The sequence below is a fragment of the Egretta garzetta genome, unplaced genomic scaffold, assembly GCF_000687185.1.
Source record: "Egretta garzetta isolate BGI_Z169 unplaced genomic scaffold, ASM68718v1 scaffold260, whole genome shotgun sequence".
NCBI lineage: Eukaryota > Metazoa > Chordata > Aves > Pelecaniformes > Ardeidae > Egretta > Egretta garzetta.
Genome location: NW_009258662.1, coordinates 2872408 through 2887642, shown reverse-complemented (window position 1 = coordinate 2887642; position 15235 = coordinate 2872408). Strand labels below are relative to the sequence as shown.

Below are 15235 nucleotides of genomic sequence, written 5' to 3'. Positions count from 1 at the left end.
CCTGCACCCCCGCCAGACCTCTGGCCACCTCCACGGGACCTGTGTGCCTGCAAAATGCTTCCAGCTCAGCCTGTTCACCTGCTCAGTCCTGGGATGACACAGGGATGCAACACCCCCCAAAATCTCTGCTTTCCTCCAAGGAAGAGGCAAGGGGAGATGAAGTACCAGCACAGCACCTCAACTGGTGCTGAGTCTCCCCAAAAATTGACACATACCTGAACTCGGAGCAACCCCAGGTGCTCCCCAAGATGAAAGCATCACCCAAGCCACCACGTGTGTGGCTCTCCCTACGCTACAGGCAGCTCACAACCGGTTTTAGGAGCAGATCCACATTCTCTGCAAACCCCTTTAAGGAAAAAAATCATAATTTCTCCCCAAACCAATCTGCTCCCATCTGCAGGGATGTTGTTTCCCACCCAGGGGGTTGGGGAAAGCCATGGGAAGGATGAAACCAAAGGGCTGCCCCAGCTCCAGTCCCCCAGCCCAGCGCTGCGGGAGGGCTCGGCTGCCTTCGCCTCCTGCCTCCAGCTCAGCCCTGCAGGGAACAAAACAAAACAAAAACAACCAAACAACACAACAAAAAAACCCCAGCATATGTTTTGGGGTTGGTTTTTTTTGGTTCAACCCAGCCGTTCTGGCTGTGAAGGACATCACCCAACTGCCTTCCTAGTGCTCGCGGGCTGTGCGTGGGCGACAGGCTGTAGCGTGGGTAAAGGACCGCAGCGCAGCGCGTTAGGGCTTTCTTGAGAAGTAATTAATAATAATAATAATTATATTAAAAAAAAAATGCAAAACCCCCTTCGCTCTACCCCTCTTCCCCCAGTTTCTCTGCTAACCCCGCACCATCCACATATATACAATACAGCCCACCCGGTGGCGGATGGGTACCAATCATCTATACAAAAAGAGATCAAAACCGCTTACAGAGGAAAATTAAACTCCTGTGCGCTAGAAGCACTTTACAGCTTGCTATGACCTAAGAGGACACCGGAGAGGAGAGCAAATGCTGCAGCCTAAAGACCTGGTGGTGACCCCGGGGAGCTCGGGTCCTCTCCTCCGCTCTCCCACATCTCTCCCCCAGTTCAGCAGAGCGGTTTTTGCAGATGAACAGGCACGGGTAGAAACAGCTGAGGGTCGACCTCGCTGCAGACGGAGGAGACCGGTTTTTAAGCAAGCTTCGGAAATGGCGATGGGATGGGAAGCTGGCGTCGCCGGTGGTGTCGCTGGTGGCCTCGCGACAGCGCCAACGGAGTCACAATGGCTTCTGCGAGTTGTTCATGTTCTGCAACGAGAGGGGAAGGACCGGGGTTGGGGGTTGCGTTGGACCCCATCCCGGCAGCATCTTCTACGTGCACATCGAGAAGGGGACGGGGGAAATAACAGAAAGCCACGGCATGGGTCACTACGAAAGCATCCGCCACAGAGGAGAGGACACCGTCCACCCAAGGAGAGAGGTGAGGGGGGATGCGCTGACTTGCTACCCACACCCCTCCCCTCAAGCGTTGCCTGGCTTTAACTACAGGGCAGGGAGGAGATTTGACAGAGATATCCCCTAAAAATGAGCTAAAACCAAGGCAACCCTCCCACCCCACCTGGTCTGCACTTCTGAAGCTGCTCTTTGTCTGTGTAAGACAAGGTGACATGGGACCACAGTGTTCATTCAAGGAGCCCAATTAAACATCTCTCTCTCTCAAGGGTAGGCAGTGTCCCCTGCTCCCTACCAAGGAGATCACTGTCCATCCTTGGCACTGCTAAAGAGATGCAGCTCCTGCCAGCATTTCCAGGGAGCCAGCATGGGGACCAGTCGCCGGCAGCAGTATGGCAGGAGGACCCGCTCCCCCCATGATGCCCCATGAGGTTTCACAGGCACTGGAGCTGCTTCAGACACAGCCCTGGTGCAGGGTGGTGACAACAGACACCCACCAGTGCATGGTGAGGACCACAAAACCAGAGACAACCAGCTAAACACAAGCAAGACCAGCCCCGAGGGCGGTGGCTGGAAGAGAGCATCCGCCAGAGGAGAAACCCAAGGGGAGATGATCACAACAAGGACATTTCCCAATTCACAAAACTACACAAACGGGGTGGGGAAAAGACGACCAGGAAACAGCTAGGAAGGTTTCTCAACATTATTTTTTTTTTGCTTTTTGCTTTTACTACCTAAACTGCCTCTTACAAGCACCAGGAATCTTGGCCAGGCTATGAGGCAGAGCGGGCTGAGCTGTTCTCTCTGTTATCTAAGGAGACATGAGGAGGGTTAGGAAAAGCCACATGCACCACAGCCATTTACCTTGGAAATATTAGTAAAGAGAAAACTTTGAGAAAGTGACAAACGGGTCGTCTTTAAGCATGAAAAGTGAAGGGGAGAAGAAGGGAGGGGATCAGGTTGTTGTTAAAAAGTGCACTTTGGATCACAAACCAAGCAAAAGGAAAAGAAATCGTCACGCCAGGTAAGCCTGCAATCCCAAACCGGCTTGATCCCACAGCCAGGAGGACTCTGAGGTACACAGCCGTGTCCCCAGCCTCTCCAGGTGTCTCCTGGTCCTCCTGGATGGGGGTCAAGACCCCAATAGTGAGGCCTGATGCAACGAAGCACCCACCGCCAACCAAGTCGCATAGTGCAAGTTGGGAAGGAGGTACCTTCCACCTCCCCCTGACCCCACATGGGTTGTGGTGGAACACAGTGAAGACCGGACACATGCATGTATGTGGAAACAGCCTCCAAGAGAGGTACTGACACCAAGGCTTTGGTTCGGGGCGTTTTCTTTGCTCCCTCAAAAGCAGCCTTTAGGTCCCACACTAGTAGGTGGAGGCAGACTCCCAGCAGCTGGAGATTTTAAACTTGCTGCTGCCAGCCTATAGCTGGGATGGGAACCATCACTGCCTGCTCCAGCACAGCTCCTGGTCTAGCAAAACTTGATGAAGCCACCTCCCAAAATCAACAGCAGAGCGTGTTTTCAGTGTCCCAACCAGCACAGGAGCATGCAGCGCTTTTAATTACAACATGGATGGGAAAAAGGTGGATGGAGGGACGGACAAAACCAAAAAAGCTTTCAAAGCAACCCGAGAAGATCAGGTACTTCATCAGGGGCTTTTGTGCCCCTGAGGAGCAAGGGAAGGAGCATACACATGCAAGCCATGCTGAGCGATTCAACCTCTACATTTGCCTGGGAGCATGAGTGTATGATCTTCCTCAACCCACCCACCGGCAAAGCCAAGACCTTCCTAACTTTCTTTTTCTCAAAAACGTTCAGAAGGGGAGGAAACATGAGGTTCACCAGCTGTTATGTGCAAGCAGGGCTGAGGCCTGGCCATGTTATTGCAGATTCCTCCATTTTCAGCCCACAAAATGAACCAGGATGGGGATGGATGTAGGCCGATTCAAACTGGTCTATAGGGGGTAAAAAGACCCCTGGGAGTCTCCCCGGTCTTTGAGAAGACATTTACGCACAGCTTCCAACAACTGCTGCTTTCAACTCAATGATGTAGCATGAATCAAGTCCAAAGGCTTTAAATTTATCCACAAGCTGTCCTGTCCCTATTACACAAGGATTATAGAATCGTCTAGGTTGGAAAAGACCTTTAAGATCATCAAGTCCAACCATTAACCTAGCACTGCTATCCCAGTATCTAAGGATCTAACAGCACTAAGCCAGACTGTTGAAGCCTTGATTATTTATAATTAGTGTTTTAAATGCTCAAGGCATCTTGCTTTCTTACTGGAGCTAGAGGACAACACCACTTGCATCTACTCTGCCCAAGACACCTAGGCAGACTGTTCCCAAAATCCAGGTGTGAAGAACTGCAGATGCCAGGGACCAGGATCAGTCCAGCTCCAGAAAACACACTCCTGCTCCCATGGAGGCGATAAAACCCTGCTTGGGGCTGAGGTCAGAACATTCTCAGAGATCAGTCTGGTGCCATCACTCATAGCCACAAAGGAAATAACCGCCGGAAAACCCAACAGCATCTCCCATCCCATGCCTGTCCAAGGAGGAGGCAGGGAATTTAGACATCAACAGAGGGCAAGTGATAATCTGCTTCATTTCTCAACAAAATTGGAACATTTAATCAAGCTAGGATACTTAGGGGTTGGACAAAGCAGCACCCGTAGTCTCCTCTTTACCTTTCCTAAGATGCATCCAAATCCCCCCCCACACACAGAGAAATATTAACTCAAGTCCACACCCCGGCCAGGTTTCACAGCAACAACAAAACAACCGGTGGGATGGCAAGAGACATGGAAAGGGGGCAAAAGGGGGAATAAGACGCAAGAAGGTACTTACAGGCATGCCTTCCCTAGTAAAGGCTGCAGAGAGACAGAGAGAATGGAAAGACGTGTCAGTAACACCGCGCGAGACCAGGCAGAGGACACCGGACGGCAGCAAGGGGCACCTGAACAGCAAGAGCTTCCAAACCCAAAGCTGGCAGAGGGTTTGTTGGCAAGACTCAACCAGCCCAAGCGGAGCCCTGAAAGCAGAGAGACAGACCGAGGTGCCCCACTCGGTGCTTGCTGGGGTGGGAAGGCTCATGCCAAGTGGCCACCAAGCAGAGCAGTTGGAAGAGCACGGCACCCTTCCTCACCAGCCTGGAATCTGGCCGAGGAGGGGCAAGAGGACACCAGACAACACAGACAACGCGAAGAGGGGCTGGGTAAGACAGCAAGAGCCAACAGGCAGCTGGTGGGAAGGGCAGCATGGCGAAGCAGCTCCTATATATCTATGCTGCTTCTCCAGTACCACCCCAGCTCCTTAACAAGCGCAGGGAGGGGAGGTTTGCTCCTGGAGAAGCATGCAGCAAGGTCTTTCTACATCCCTTCATGGGTGGGTGAAAGAGGAGAGGACATACGAGCATCACGGCAGCTACCCACAGGGCTTCACCCAGGGCTGCAGAAGACAACCAGATTCACCACGCCAAGAGGATTCTACTCATTTTTGGTCTGTTTTGCCTATTGCTCCGGAAAGGAGGAGACCCCTCAAGTCAGAGATGGGTCCCGATAGCTCCTTCTCGAGGGAAGCACAAGAATATTTGCTTTATTGCAATGCCCAGGTCTACGCCAGAGCTGAGGGCACCCAGAGGGAAGGCACGAGCCCTTCAGTCCTGCCCACACTACAGATGGGGCTTCCCCAGGGGTTGGACACCACAATGCCAGATGGTGAAGTCCCTAAATTAATGCAGCTAGAGCTTTGGAAGGTTTACAACGCTCTCAAAACCCAAGAGCGGATCAACAGCCAACCCTTCACCGGGTGCTCCAGAAACCAACCCAAGGCAGGGAGAGGCAGCAGCCGTGGGAGAAGGATGCATCTCAGAGACAGCAGCACAGGTTGCGGCAAGTGCAAGCCCGTTCCCCAACTTCAGGAGCGACAGGAGGAAGACAACAAACAATAAAACAACAAGAATAACAACCAAAAAAAAAAAAAAAAAAAGAGAAAAAAAAAAAAAAAGAGAGTTCAACTAACTTGTCCCGGCAGCTGCGTGGGCACTTCCTGAGGAACACAGCCTGGCAGGGCAGAAGAAACAGCCACATGCTCCTCAAAGCTGTTGATGCGAGGTTTTTTGGTGGGCTCTGGGCTTGCTAGAGGGGTAACGCTATTACGTCTCATGAGCGGGTTAGGTCCCTTCTTTGCTTCCTAAATTAGAGTGAGACAAAGGAAAAAAAAAAAAGAGTAAATGAAAAAATAAAATAAAAAAAAGGGAAGAAGGTGACAGTTATAAAGGAAAAAAAAAAAGAAGCAGGTTGGTTTGGGTTTTGGTTTTTTGGTTTTTTCCTTAAAGCGGCCTCTGCTTTTCCCCACAATCACTGTCGACATGCAAAGGATGCATTGAAAGGCTCTGGACACCGAAAAAAAACCCCAACCCTAATGCAAAATGTTCAGGAATGCAGTGTGATTCCCAAGACGGGGTGGGGGAAAAAAAAAAAAAACCACACAAAAAAAAAAACCAACAACACACCACCCACCACAAAAAGGCCTTGCACTCAGAAAATGAGACACTTTCTCCTCACCTGAGCTCACAAAAAAGTAAATACAGATTGCTAAAAAACCGTAGCAGTAACCAAAAGCACGACAAAGAGAGGCGCCCATCGTTCTCCTCCTCAAAGCCGGTCCCTCTGACCCAGGGAGAGGTGTGAAGCAAGAAGAGGGAAGAGGAGCCAGCCCGGGCTGATAAAGAAGATTTGGGAAGTGGGGACAGAGCAGCCAGCGAGGGTCGGCACCGTGCCAAGCTCCAACTCAAGCGAGGTGGGATGGAGGGGCAGCGCCCGTGCAGCCGAGCAGAGGGACCCAAGCGCTTTGTACGTGTCTTGCTCTACCCCACCCGCAGCTCACAGCTCTCCTGCCATCCCCAGTGGTGGAGGAGGAGGGCATTGATGCCCCCCTACAAAAAAAAAAAAAACACAGGGGGAAGGACCGGCTTCCCCACCTACAGCTGCGGGGAGGGAGAGGCAGTTCAGATGCTGTCGCCTGCTGAGGTTGGGAAGCAAAGGAAGGGAGATGTGGGCCAAAAGGGGATGGCTCTGACCATCCAACATCCAGCGGACTCCATTGCTGCTATACACAAGTTGGAAAAGTCCCATCAGCTGGGACATAGGCACTGCCAGGGTCCCTGGGGTCCCCCTTGGGTCGCTGCCCAGCCCCAACACTGAGCTGGTGTCCCCCTGCTCTGGTCTCTGAGCACCCAGGGGAGCATGGGGCAGATAGATCTGACCTTACGGGGGTTTTCCTTCATGCGAGGGGTCTCCTCCCCGCAGCATCCCCAGCCCAGTGCTGCCACCTCCCACCCTACAGAACGGCACTCTGGTAGTCATGCGGAGCTGTGGGCACACCAGTTAAAAAAAACAAAAACAAAAACACAAAGGCAGATGTTGGGCAAGGCATTGAGCCCGGGCTCTGCCAGCCAGTTGGGAGACCTGGGAGAAGTAACCTTCTCCATTCCTGGCTCCATACCCCGCTCGGGTGAGCGGATGACCACACAGGTGAAATTTAAAGACCAGGGAGGAGCTTTCCCTGGGCCAGCTTTGATCTGGGCAAAGACAGTGGGAAGCAGGCACATGCAACAGTCCTTTTCCCTTGGAAAACCCTTGACCGGCCACATATTTGCAGAGCAAGAACCCATCTGATGCTCCAGTCCTCCAGCAGCACTCTGAGCATCTAGGTGAGCAAACCCCCCATGCTCAACCCAGGCATCCTCACTGCCAGCTGACCATAGGGGAAAGGAGGGGGACACCAAGGGATGGCTCAGGAAAAGCAACACTCACCTCTGGCCGTTCCCTGTGGGTGTTGACAGCTTCAATGTTCAATGAGATGGACTCCACCCGGCAGCCTGCAGAAGGGAGCACAAGGAGACAAGAGAGGCCATCAGCAAACCCAACAGGCACAGGATGCTACAAAGTGCTCCACCCCAGAGCCCCACTCTCCTCCCCAGATTCAGAAGGAGGTACGAGTCAAACTTCTTGGCATGTTTAGCAGAAAGGCCCCACTCACCATAGGCCACCGGGGTCAGCTTCAACACTGTGTGAAGGGGACATTTCAGGTAGGGCATTTCATCTGCAGAGAAAGCAAAGCAGGAGAGTTACCCCATCCCCTCTCCAAAAGCAGGCTTAGACATGCATCTTCAGCAACAGGTAAGGCCTGGAGCGTGCATCACCAAAGAGATGCACGCTCCAGGCCCTGCATGGACCTGAACACATCTCATCTCCTCAGAGCTCATCTATCATCCCTCCTCCAGCAGGATCAATCCTCTCCCCGGGGATGGGGAGCTCACCTGCACTCTTGTCCAGAAAGTATGCCAGGAGGCAGCGCATGACAGCCTGGTGACAGATCACAAGGACGTTCTCTTGTCTCTCCAGCTCCATGATGACCGGCTCTAGGCGCTGCACCAGATCTTGGTAGGACTGAGACAGAAGAAGGGAAGGGAGATAAGGCATAGAATCAAGAAAACAAGCACTTCACAAGAAACAATGGTCCTTGTCTTGGTACCTCTAGCAATTTCACGCCTCTGACTAAACCAACATAATTACCGCTAAAAACAAAGTTCCACAAATCCTCATCTTCAGGCTGCCCTAGAACATAGCTAGGATCAGAGGAGAAGCAAGCCATTCACATCTCAGTTACAGTCCTGGAGAGTTTATCAAGGTAAGCACAGGGGCTGAGCACAGTGTCTCTCTATCATCTTGAAATTTGATTCCTAAGTTCTGAAAAGTCTGGAGCAACCTGAATATCTCCAGGGTTTTGAAGGACTTCATAAAGAACCATGACAGGCAGCCAGAAGGAACCCCAGACACCCAGAGACACGTCAGACATTGCCAAACATTCTCCTTTTAGAAACGCTCTCATGAGGAGGCCTCCGAAGATTTTTCCCAAATGTCTATGGATGCGACTTTAGGGATAAAAAAGACCAATTCACAACTTAAAGTATCATCCAGAACTGATGTCAATTCCCACCTCATTGTGACATACCCTGAAAGCAGATTGCCAGGAACGGAGATATCAACATCAACCCTTAGGGAATGATACTGAGAGATGGAGCAGAAATTACTTTTTTGGAAATGAAAGAAAAGGAAATTGGGGTGGCACAACACTTTGTGTGGATGTAATGGAAGAGGTTGGACTAGAAACCTCCAGAGTCCCCTTCCTACTAATTTGCTATAAGGTCAGTGGGATTGTTACGTTAATTGATACATTCCTTAATGAGATCTTCCCATATCACGATTTCATGAGAGCTCAATGCAAAAGGTAAATACAAGCCCTGACCCTTCTGGATTCTCGTTTCTTGGAGCGGAGGACAGCATGAAGACAAGAAGGCATGTCTAAAGTTAAAGTCACATCTCTGAAGGTCTCCTTGCAGGCCTACCTCCCCAGAAGGATAGCGATAGTAATATTTATCCTGATCACGTAAAGCAAACTCCTCTGGATGCTGCTCCCTGATTTCTTCATACGTCATTTCTTCATACACACCCTGCCAGAACAGGACATCCATGAGGTTACTGGACATGCTCAAGCCAAAAAAAAGCATCAGTACACCCAACATGCAAAACCTTCTCCAAAGCAACTGTCCATAACCCTCCAAGTGGTCAGCTAAAGAGCAGTTCCAAGCAAAAATCATTTTAATCTGCTCATTCAAGCCAACATCATGAAGCACCTCCACAAATCAGAACTAAGTTCAGAAGCCAAGTTGTGAGTACTGCAGAAGTACCAACCTTTCCCACAGAAGGAAAATCTCCCCGCAAAAGGTGAGGTTTAGGCAAAAGTGAAAAGGCTGGTGCTATAGTCCCCTCTGCCAAGCAGCAACCAGCATGATCCAGCTGATCCCACTGCAATCAAAGTTACTTACAGCATCGATTTCATTGAGGGCCTTCCACTGCTCATAGGGCAGTTGGAGAGCTTCTGCTGTTTGGATTGTCCTCTTTAGTTGGCTGGTCCAGACTTTGAGGTCCTTCAGGTTCTGCTCCTCAACAAACTTGTTCAGTGCCAGTGCAAACTGTGGGACATAAAAAAAAAGTTTGATCCACAACTTCCCAATGGGTCTTCTGCCCTGTTTCCCAGTAAATGTTGCCTTCTCCAGGACTGCTTTTGCCTTCCATAGGCAGACGCATGGATCCCCAAAAGCTATGAGGGGCATGAGAACAGAGAGAAAGCGACAACCTAATGTCATCAAGGAACAACATCAACAACCAAGAAAAAGAACCACAACCTGGGTTCTCCTACAATGCTATAGAAGATCCCTGGCCACCCTTCACCACAGCTCTGCTTATCTGTCATAGAGCTAAATCGATGTATCCTGTAGTCTTTGATAATAGCCACACCTCAGATGACTGCATTTGGACTTCAAAATGGTCTGGCAAGCCAAAATAGCTATTAACCCTCCCTGAAGCAGAGTGCTGGGCCATGTCTTTGAAGAATGAAGTAGCGAGCAGTCTGAAAGCACCCTTGGAGTTGGCTATCCCTACCGAAGGGTGGCAGCAGTCCTTCTACATCCCGCTCTGCCTGTGCAAGGTCTGAACCAGCTCCATGAAGATACACATACTCTTCTCTCCCAGAGATTTCTGCAGCCCAGCCTCTGTTAACCCCCAACTACATGCAAGCCTACATGCAATGCTGACAGATGGAAAGTCTTGGTTTGAGGCCATGCCCGAGCCCAAATTTAACCTGTCCTGTAGACAGATCTTCCAAGCACCCCAGCTGCTATCAAATATACACTTAACCTAATGCACAGCATCTGCTACAGCCAAATCACTCATAGGAGCCATATGGGAATATTCCCTTCCCACTCACCTTCTTGCCCCTGTTGGAGAGGCCTGAATCACCTCCAATCTTCCCCTTGAGGTTGAACTCGCTCTCGCCGTGCCGACAGAGATAAATGGTGCGGGGCTGGACATGGATGTTCATCAGGTAGTAAACGATCCTACTCTGGATGTGATCCTGAACCCTGTTGACCAGGAACCGCCGGCCAACATCAATGACTTTGATGAGAGAAAGCTCCCTAGGAAAAGCACAGTAAGGGTGAGGGGGTTGCCAGTGGGGAAAGCAGAAAGAAACACCATCCCTGAAAGACAGCCTTGTCAGGTATCTCAGTCAACATAATCACCCAGCTAACGGGATTTCCTGCAGGCTATTTTCAACAGGAAGCCAACAGGTAACAGCGATTCATGGAGAGCTAAGTAGCACCAGTGTAATCGCCATTGCTCCTTGCAGCAGTAAAGAGGATTAAACAAGACTAGCAGGGAGCACATCCTGCCCCAGGATAGGGCTCAGCACGACCGGGATTATCTGTGCAGGGCACATGGACGTATCTGTGAGCAGTGGAAAGGCTTGGAGGTGCCTGCATGGTCATGCAGGACAGCAAAGGTCTTCCCAGGGCACACAACCAGGCAGAAACCACAGAGCCTGCTCAGCCTTGTGGTTTGAGCCTGTTCAAGCAGTCCCTTCCTTTAACTGACAAAAGCATCTCAGAAACACTCAAACCAAACTGCATTTTTCCAAAACCTTTGTATATTTAGACCTGCAAAACCAGCGTATCTGAGCTCAGAAGAGCCTGGGAAGGTTTCAGTGCCTGGCTTCCTGGCAGAGGGCTGGGGAAAACCAGCATTTCCAAGGAAGAAGCCAAATTTGCAACGAGGCTTGGCCATACATTATTCTAGCACAGTCACGTATTTGGAGACTAAGTGAAATACAGCTCCATACTTCGTTACTCCACTCCTGGGAGAAGAAAGGCCTTCGAGCCAGTTCAGAAGTCAAAGTCTCTTACCGGTCATAGTCATCAGGGTCGAGCGGCTGGTAGCTGGCCCGGTAACAATTGATCCTCTTCATGAAGTCCTCCATGGCATCGGTTGAATTACAGTCCCGGTAATCAGGGCTGGACAGTTTTACTTCCTGCGGCAGGGGGAAAAAAAAAAAAAAAAAAAAAAAAAAAAATGAAACAACAAAAAAAAACCCCACATCAGATGCCGCAAAGAGAGGTTAGGAAGCTTTCCAAGCCAGACCATGCTAATCTCAAATTTCAAAGTCCTGCCAAAATCCAGCTATTGGCTGAGCCACTTTACAGCCATCACTTACGAGAGGACAGAAAAGAAGCAAACTAGACCCAAAACTAAGCACAAGGTGAGAAAATCTGGTATAAACCATTATATGACCGGTATAGATGCACATCAGTCTGCTCCTGTTATCCCAAGAGCTGAGGTAGCAGCACCTCACCACCCAAGGCCGTGGGAAAACTGAGCTTTTTTTTTTTATGGCTAAAGAAAAGCATCAGGTTCAAGCAGGTCAAGCCGAGGATGGAAGATGCATAACCTTAGGCAAGATGCTTGTCCTGGGCCTTCTGAGTGAATAAAGATCCTCGGAGGTAGAGGTCTGTCCCTCTGGCTGTCCACCATCTGAGATGGCAGGGTAACAACATTCTACCCCTTTCTGTGCATTATTTGCTACAAGCTGCTGGGCTGAAAGATGCGGAAAATGGGCCATGTGAATATCCAGCACTCTCATGGACCAAGTTCTGCCTGAATTACTCCAACAGGCTATTTTTCCAGAAGATTTGGGTTTGAGCAGCAGCATTATATATTGGGTAACTCCACAAGCAATCCCGAAACCAATGGGATAACAACCACGTGGCCCACGCGGCACTGCCCCAGGCCCACAGCCTATTTTCTGCACTGATCCCAGCACTAAGAGCACCATTCATCTGCAGCACCCCGTGGAGCAAAAACCTATTCTTAGCTAATAGTTAATTTTCTCCCCCTTCAAGCATTAATTTCCAAAGAAAGGGATTAAATTCTCCAAAAAAATCCAGCTTCAGGGTGTTGCAAAGAGAAAAAAAAAAGAAAAAGATGGAGCAAACTGAGAATTTTATTAGCATCATGGAAATGGTTGTGTGCAACCTCCCAAAAAGCAGCTCACTGGCCACGGGACACCAGCTCCCAGCAGGAGCAAGAGCCATGCTCTAGCCCCCAACACAGCACCCTTAGCGGAGCCCATCCCAGGGGCAGAACAAGACCCTACAAAACCCTTCTCACAGACGTTAGGTATCCTGCAAGGCATTCCCAGAAACCATAAAATGGCTCGCAAAGTTCAGATGCACAACTGGAGCAGAGTCCAGTGGAGGAAAGGACACTTTCATTCAAGTTAATCATGCCTAGGTAGACCAATTAACATCTCCCTGCCCTAGCCAAGCCTAACGGGCAAAGGAGCTCTTCTGCTGGTGGGAAAACAAAGATCCAGAGGCTCCCAAAGGAGTTGAAAAGCAGTTTTATGCTGCTCTCCCAGCCAAGACTTCAGCTAGTGACAAGAAACCTCTAAGCTGAGCTGCTCTTCTTCTCAAAGCAGACTCCAGTAGACTTTGGGAAGCTGCATGTGGCTGAAGACACCAAGCCTGACTGCTCTCCAATGGGATTTAAACCCCTAACTGCATCCATTGCTTCCAAAAAGTTGGACTTTGGGGGGGGTCACCAAAGGATCCTGAATGCTTTCTGTCCTTACTATTAAGTTACAGATCAACAGATATGCAGAGAGCATAGAAGGGAGCCGGGGAAAGGCTACAACAACTTTTATTTTCATTACTTCCAGGTGGCCCTGGGTCATAAAAGCTCCTTTCTCATCCCAGGACAAATACATCATAAAAAGATAAAAACCTCCTAATCCTCTGCTAACTCTGGCAAGATGTTCTGATAAAAAACCAGCCGAGCACAGGTGGAAAATCCTACATGAGGGAAAACAAGAGCAAGACACTTCCACACTTACCCTAACGTTGGTGGCAACTACCGTGGGATCATCACAGACCGATTCAATGAAGAACACCTGCGAAGCAAAACAAAGCTCACCTGAAGGCCAGCAATAAGGTTTGTAGCATTCAACCAGCTCCTTGCTCAACCCAACCTCCTCCCTCCTTGACCTGAGAGTTCTCCCTCTGCCCCATTCCTAACCCTTTCCTTCTTCAGGGCTTGGGAATGAGAGAAGTTTCACATTTCTAATCAAACCCAACTGTGAAGTCTCCCTTACACAGGAGCATCATGAGAACAACACATTAGTGAAAGAAGATACACCACCGATACACCATGCGATACAAGCAGCAGCCTGGTGGTACCAACCTTGAACCCATTTTCTTTGGCAAAGTTTAGGATCATCCCTCTCCTCTCCCGCGTGGTATTGGTAGCATCAAAAACCTTCAAAAGCAAAGATTTTGGTCAGCACCAAGAGCATCTGGTTTCCCATTAAACCATTTCTCAGAGAAGGAACTGCAGAGCAAACTGCACAGGGCACAGCACCTTCAGGACCAGGACTGCTACCAAACCCTGTGGAGCACATCTTTGAGCTTACCGCAATCTGGCCAGCTTCCTCCGTCAGGTACAGCTTGACATCCCTCAAGGCAGCCAGGGCACACTGCCTGCAAAAGAGGTGAGAGATGCATGGTCCTGATTTCCTCAGAGATGCTTACAGCAGCTGGTGCACAGACCCCCCCAAAGGAGGGCAGGCTTTGCAGCTCCTCCTTGCCACCTCCCCACTTCTCCCAGGCACATTTAGGAAAGACACCCTCAGTTTGCTAAAAATACAAGAGCTACATGTGCCGGTCTTCATGGCAATGGTAGATGAAGAAGCAAATGCCAAACCTCCTGGCAGACCTCATACCCTACATGGCTGAGCCAGAAAGCAATGCGCTGGTGACCCTGAAGGTACCAAGCCCTGGCAACTTCAGTTTTCAGCTCTTGGCACCCAAGTCAGGCCCTCCTTATACAGGCAGGGAAACCTGGGCTAGAGCCCAGCTTTTCTGTCCACCACCCCCCAAAACAAGCTGGGCAACCCCACTGCCAGCCGTGGGCTTCACCACCCATTTGGGACCTGGGTATGATGAGCACAGATGCAGCACCCACACTTACCTCCTGACTTTCATGGCCTCCTCATTGTCAGGGCGGAAGAAGTCATAGGAGCTATAACGCTTCACCGCCTCGCGGCGATACTCGCCCACGTTGAAAACTGTGTGGGAAAGGAAAAGACCATCAAAGCCAGGACCGAGCGTCAGCACAGCTTGACTCAGCTGTGCAGCTCCTGCAGATAACGCTTTCTAGCAACGGGCCAAGAAGAGATATCCCTAGAGCCGAAGACTCAGGGACATCCCTTGGTCTTCAAAGTGAAGGAGAACCTGGGCTGCAGCAGAAGCGATGGGAGGACATGGATATTTGGCCCATGGGATCTTGGAAAGATCCCCCATCACCTGCTCCCCAAGGGACAAAGCTCCTTGAGCATCTCCCAAGGACCCAGACCTCCTGCTTTCCCCAGGTAGCCATTGAAAGCCTCACCTTTCGTTGGGACACCGATCCAGTTGAGGTAGCGTGTCAGCTTCTTGGAGATGTAGGTCTTCCCACGGGCAGGGAGGCCAACCATCACTATCACAGTGGAAGAATTGGCAAGCTGCGGCCCACAGGCTACAAGGAGGAGGAGAAAGCACAACATGAGCAGCTGTTAATTCTCCAGCTCATTTTGTATCAACCCTGCAAGGCATTTGCTCTTGACCCAACCTTCCCCCAAGTCCTTCAACAGCTAGAGGAAACCCAAAGCCTCGTCTCCCCATGCACCATCATCTCTGCAGTATCTCCTGCCCATCCCTTTCATGTGCCTGGACAACCAAGACCTTAAGCAGGTGAACCCACTGACTCATTTTTGCAATGGGATTTGCTGGAGGAGCATATGTCAGAGCAGAGGGGGGCATGGTGGACAGCTCCATGGCTGCTCATGGGTGAGTCATGACTGCC

At 50.4% G+C, this 15235-nt stretch overlaps 1 protein-coding gene across 1 annotated transcript; it reads right to left on the bottom strand.

Annotated features, from left to right (window-relative positions):
- Positions 1–552: 552 nt before the first annotated feature.
- PFKFB3 (6-phosphofructo-2-kinase/fructose-2,6-biphosphatase 3) lies at positions 553–14902 on the bottom strand. Its single transcript, XM_035903863.1, has 13 exons — positions 14783–14902; positions 14363–14459; positions 13806–13872; positions 13577–13651; positions 13230–13286; positions 11245–11369; positions 10272–10479; positions 9331–9477; positions 8851–8955; positions 7762–7891; positions 7482–7544; positions 7256–7320; positions 553–1282 (listed from the first exon to the last, which is right to left on the bottom strand). The coding sequence occupies exons 1-13, from the start codon at positions 14865–14867 to the stop codon at positions 1253–1255; spliced, it is 1254 nt and encodes a 417-aa protein (XP_035759756.1). The 5' UTR covers positions 14868–14902; the 3' UTR covers positions 553–1252.
- Positions 14903–15235: the final 333 nt, after the last annotated feature.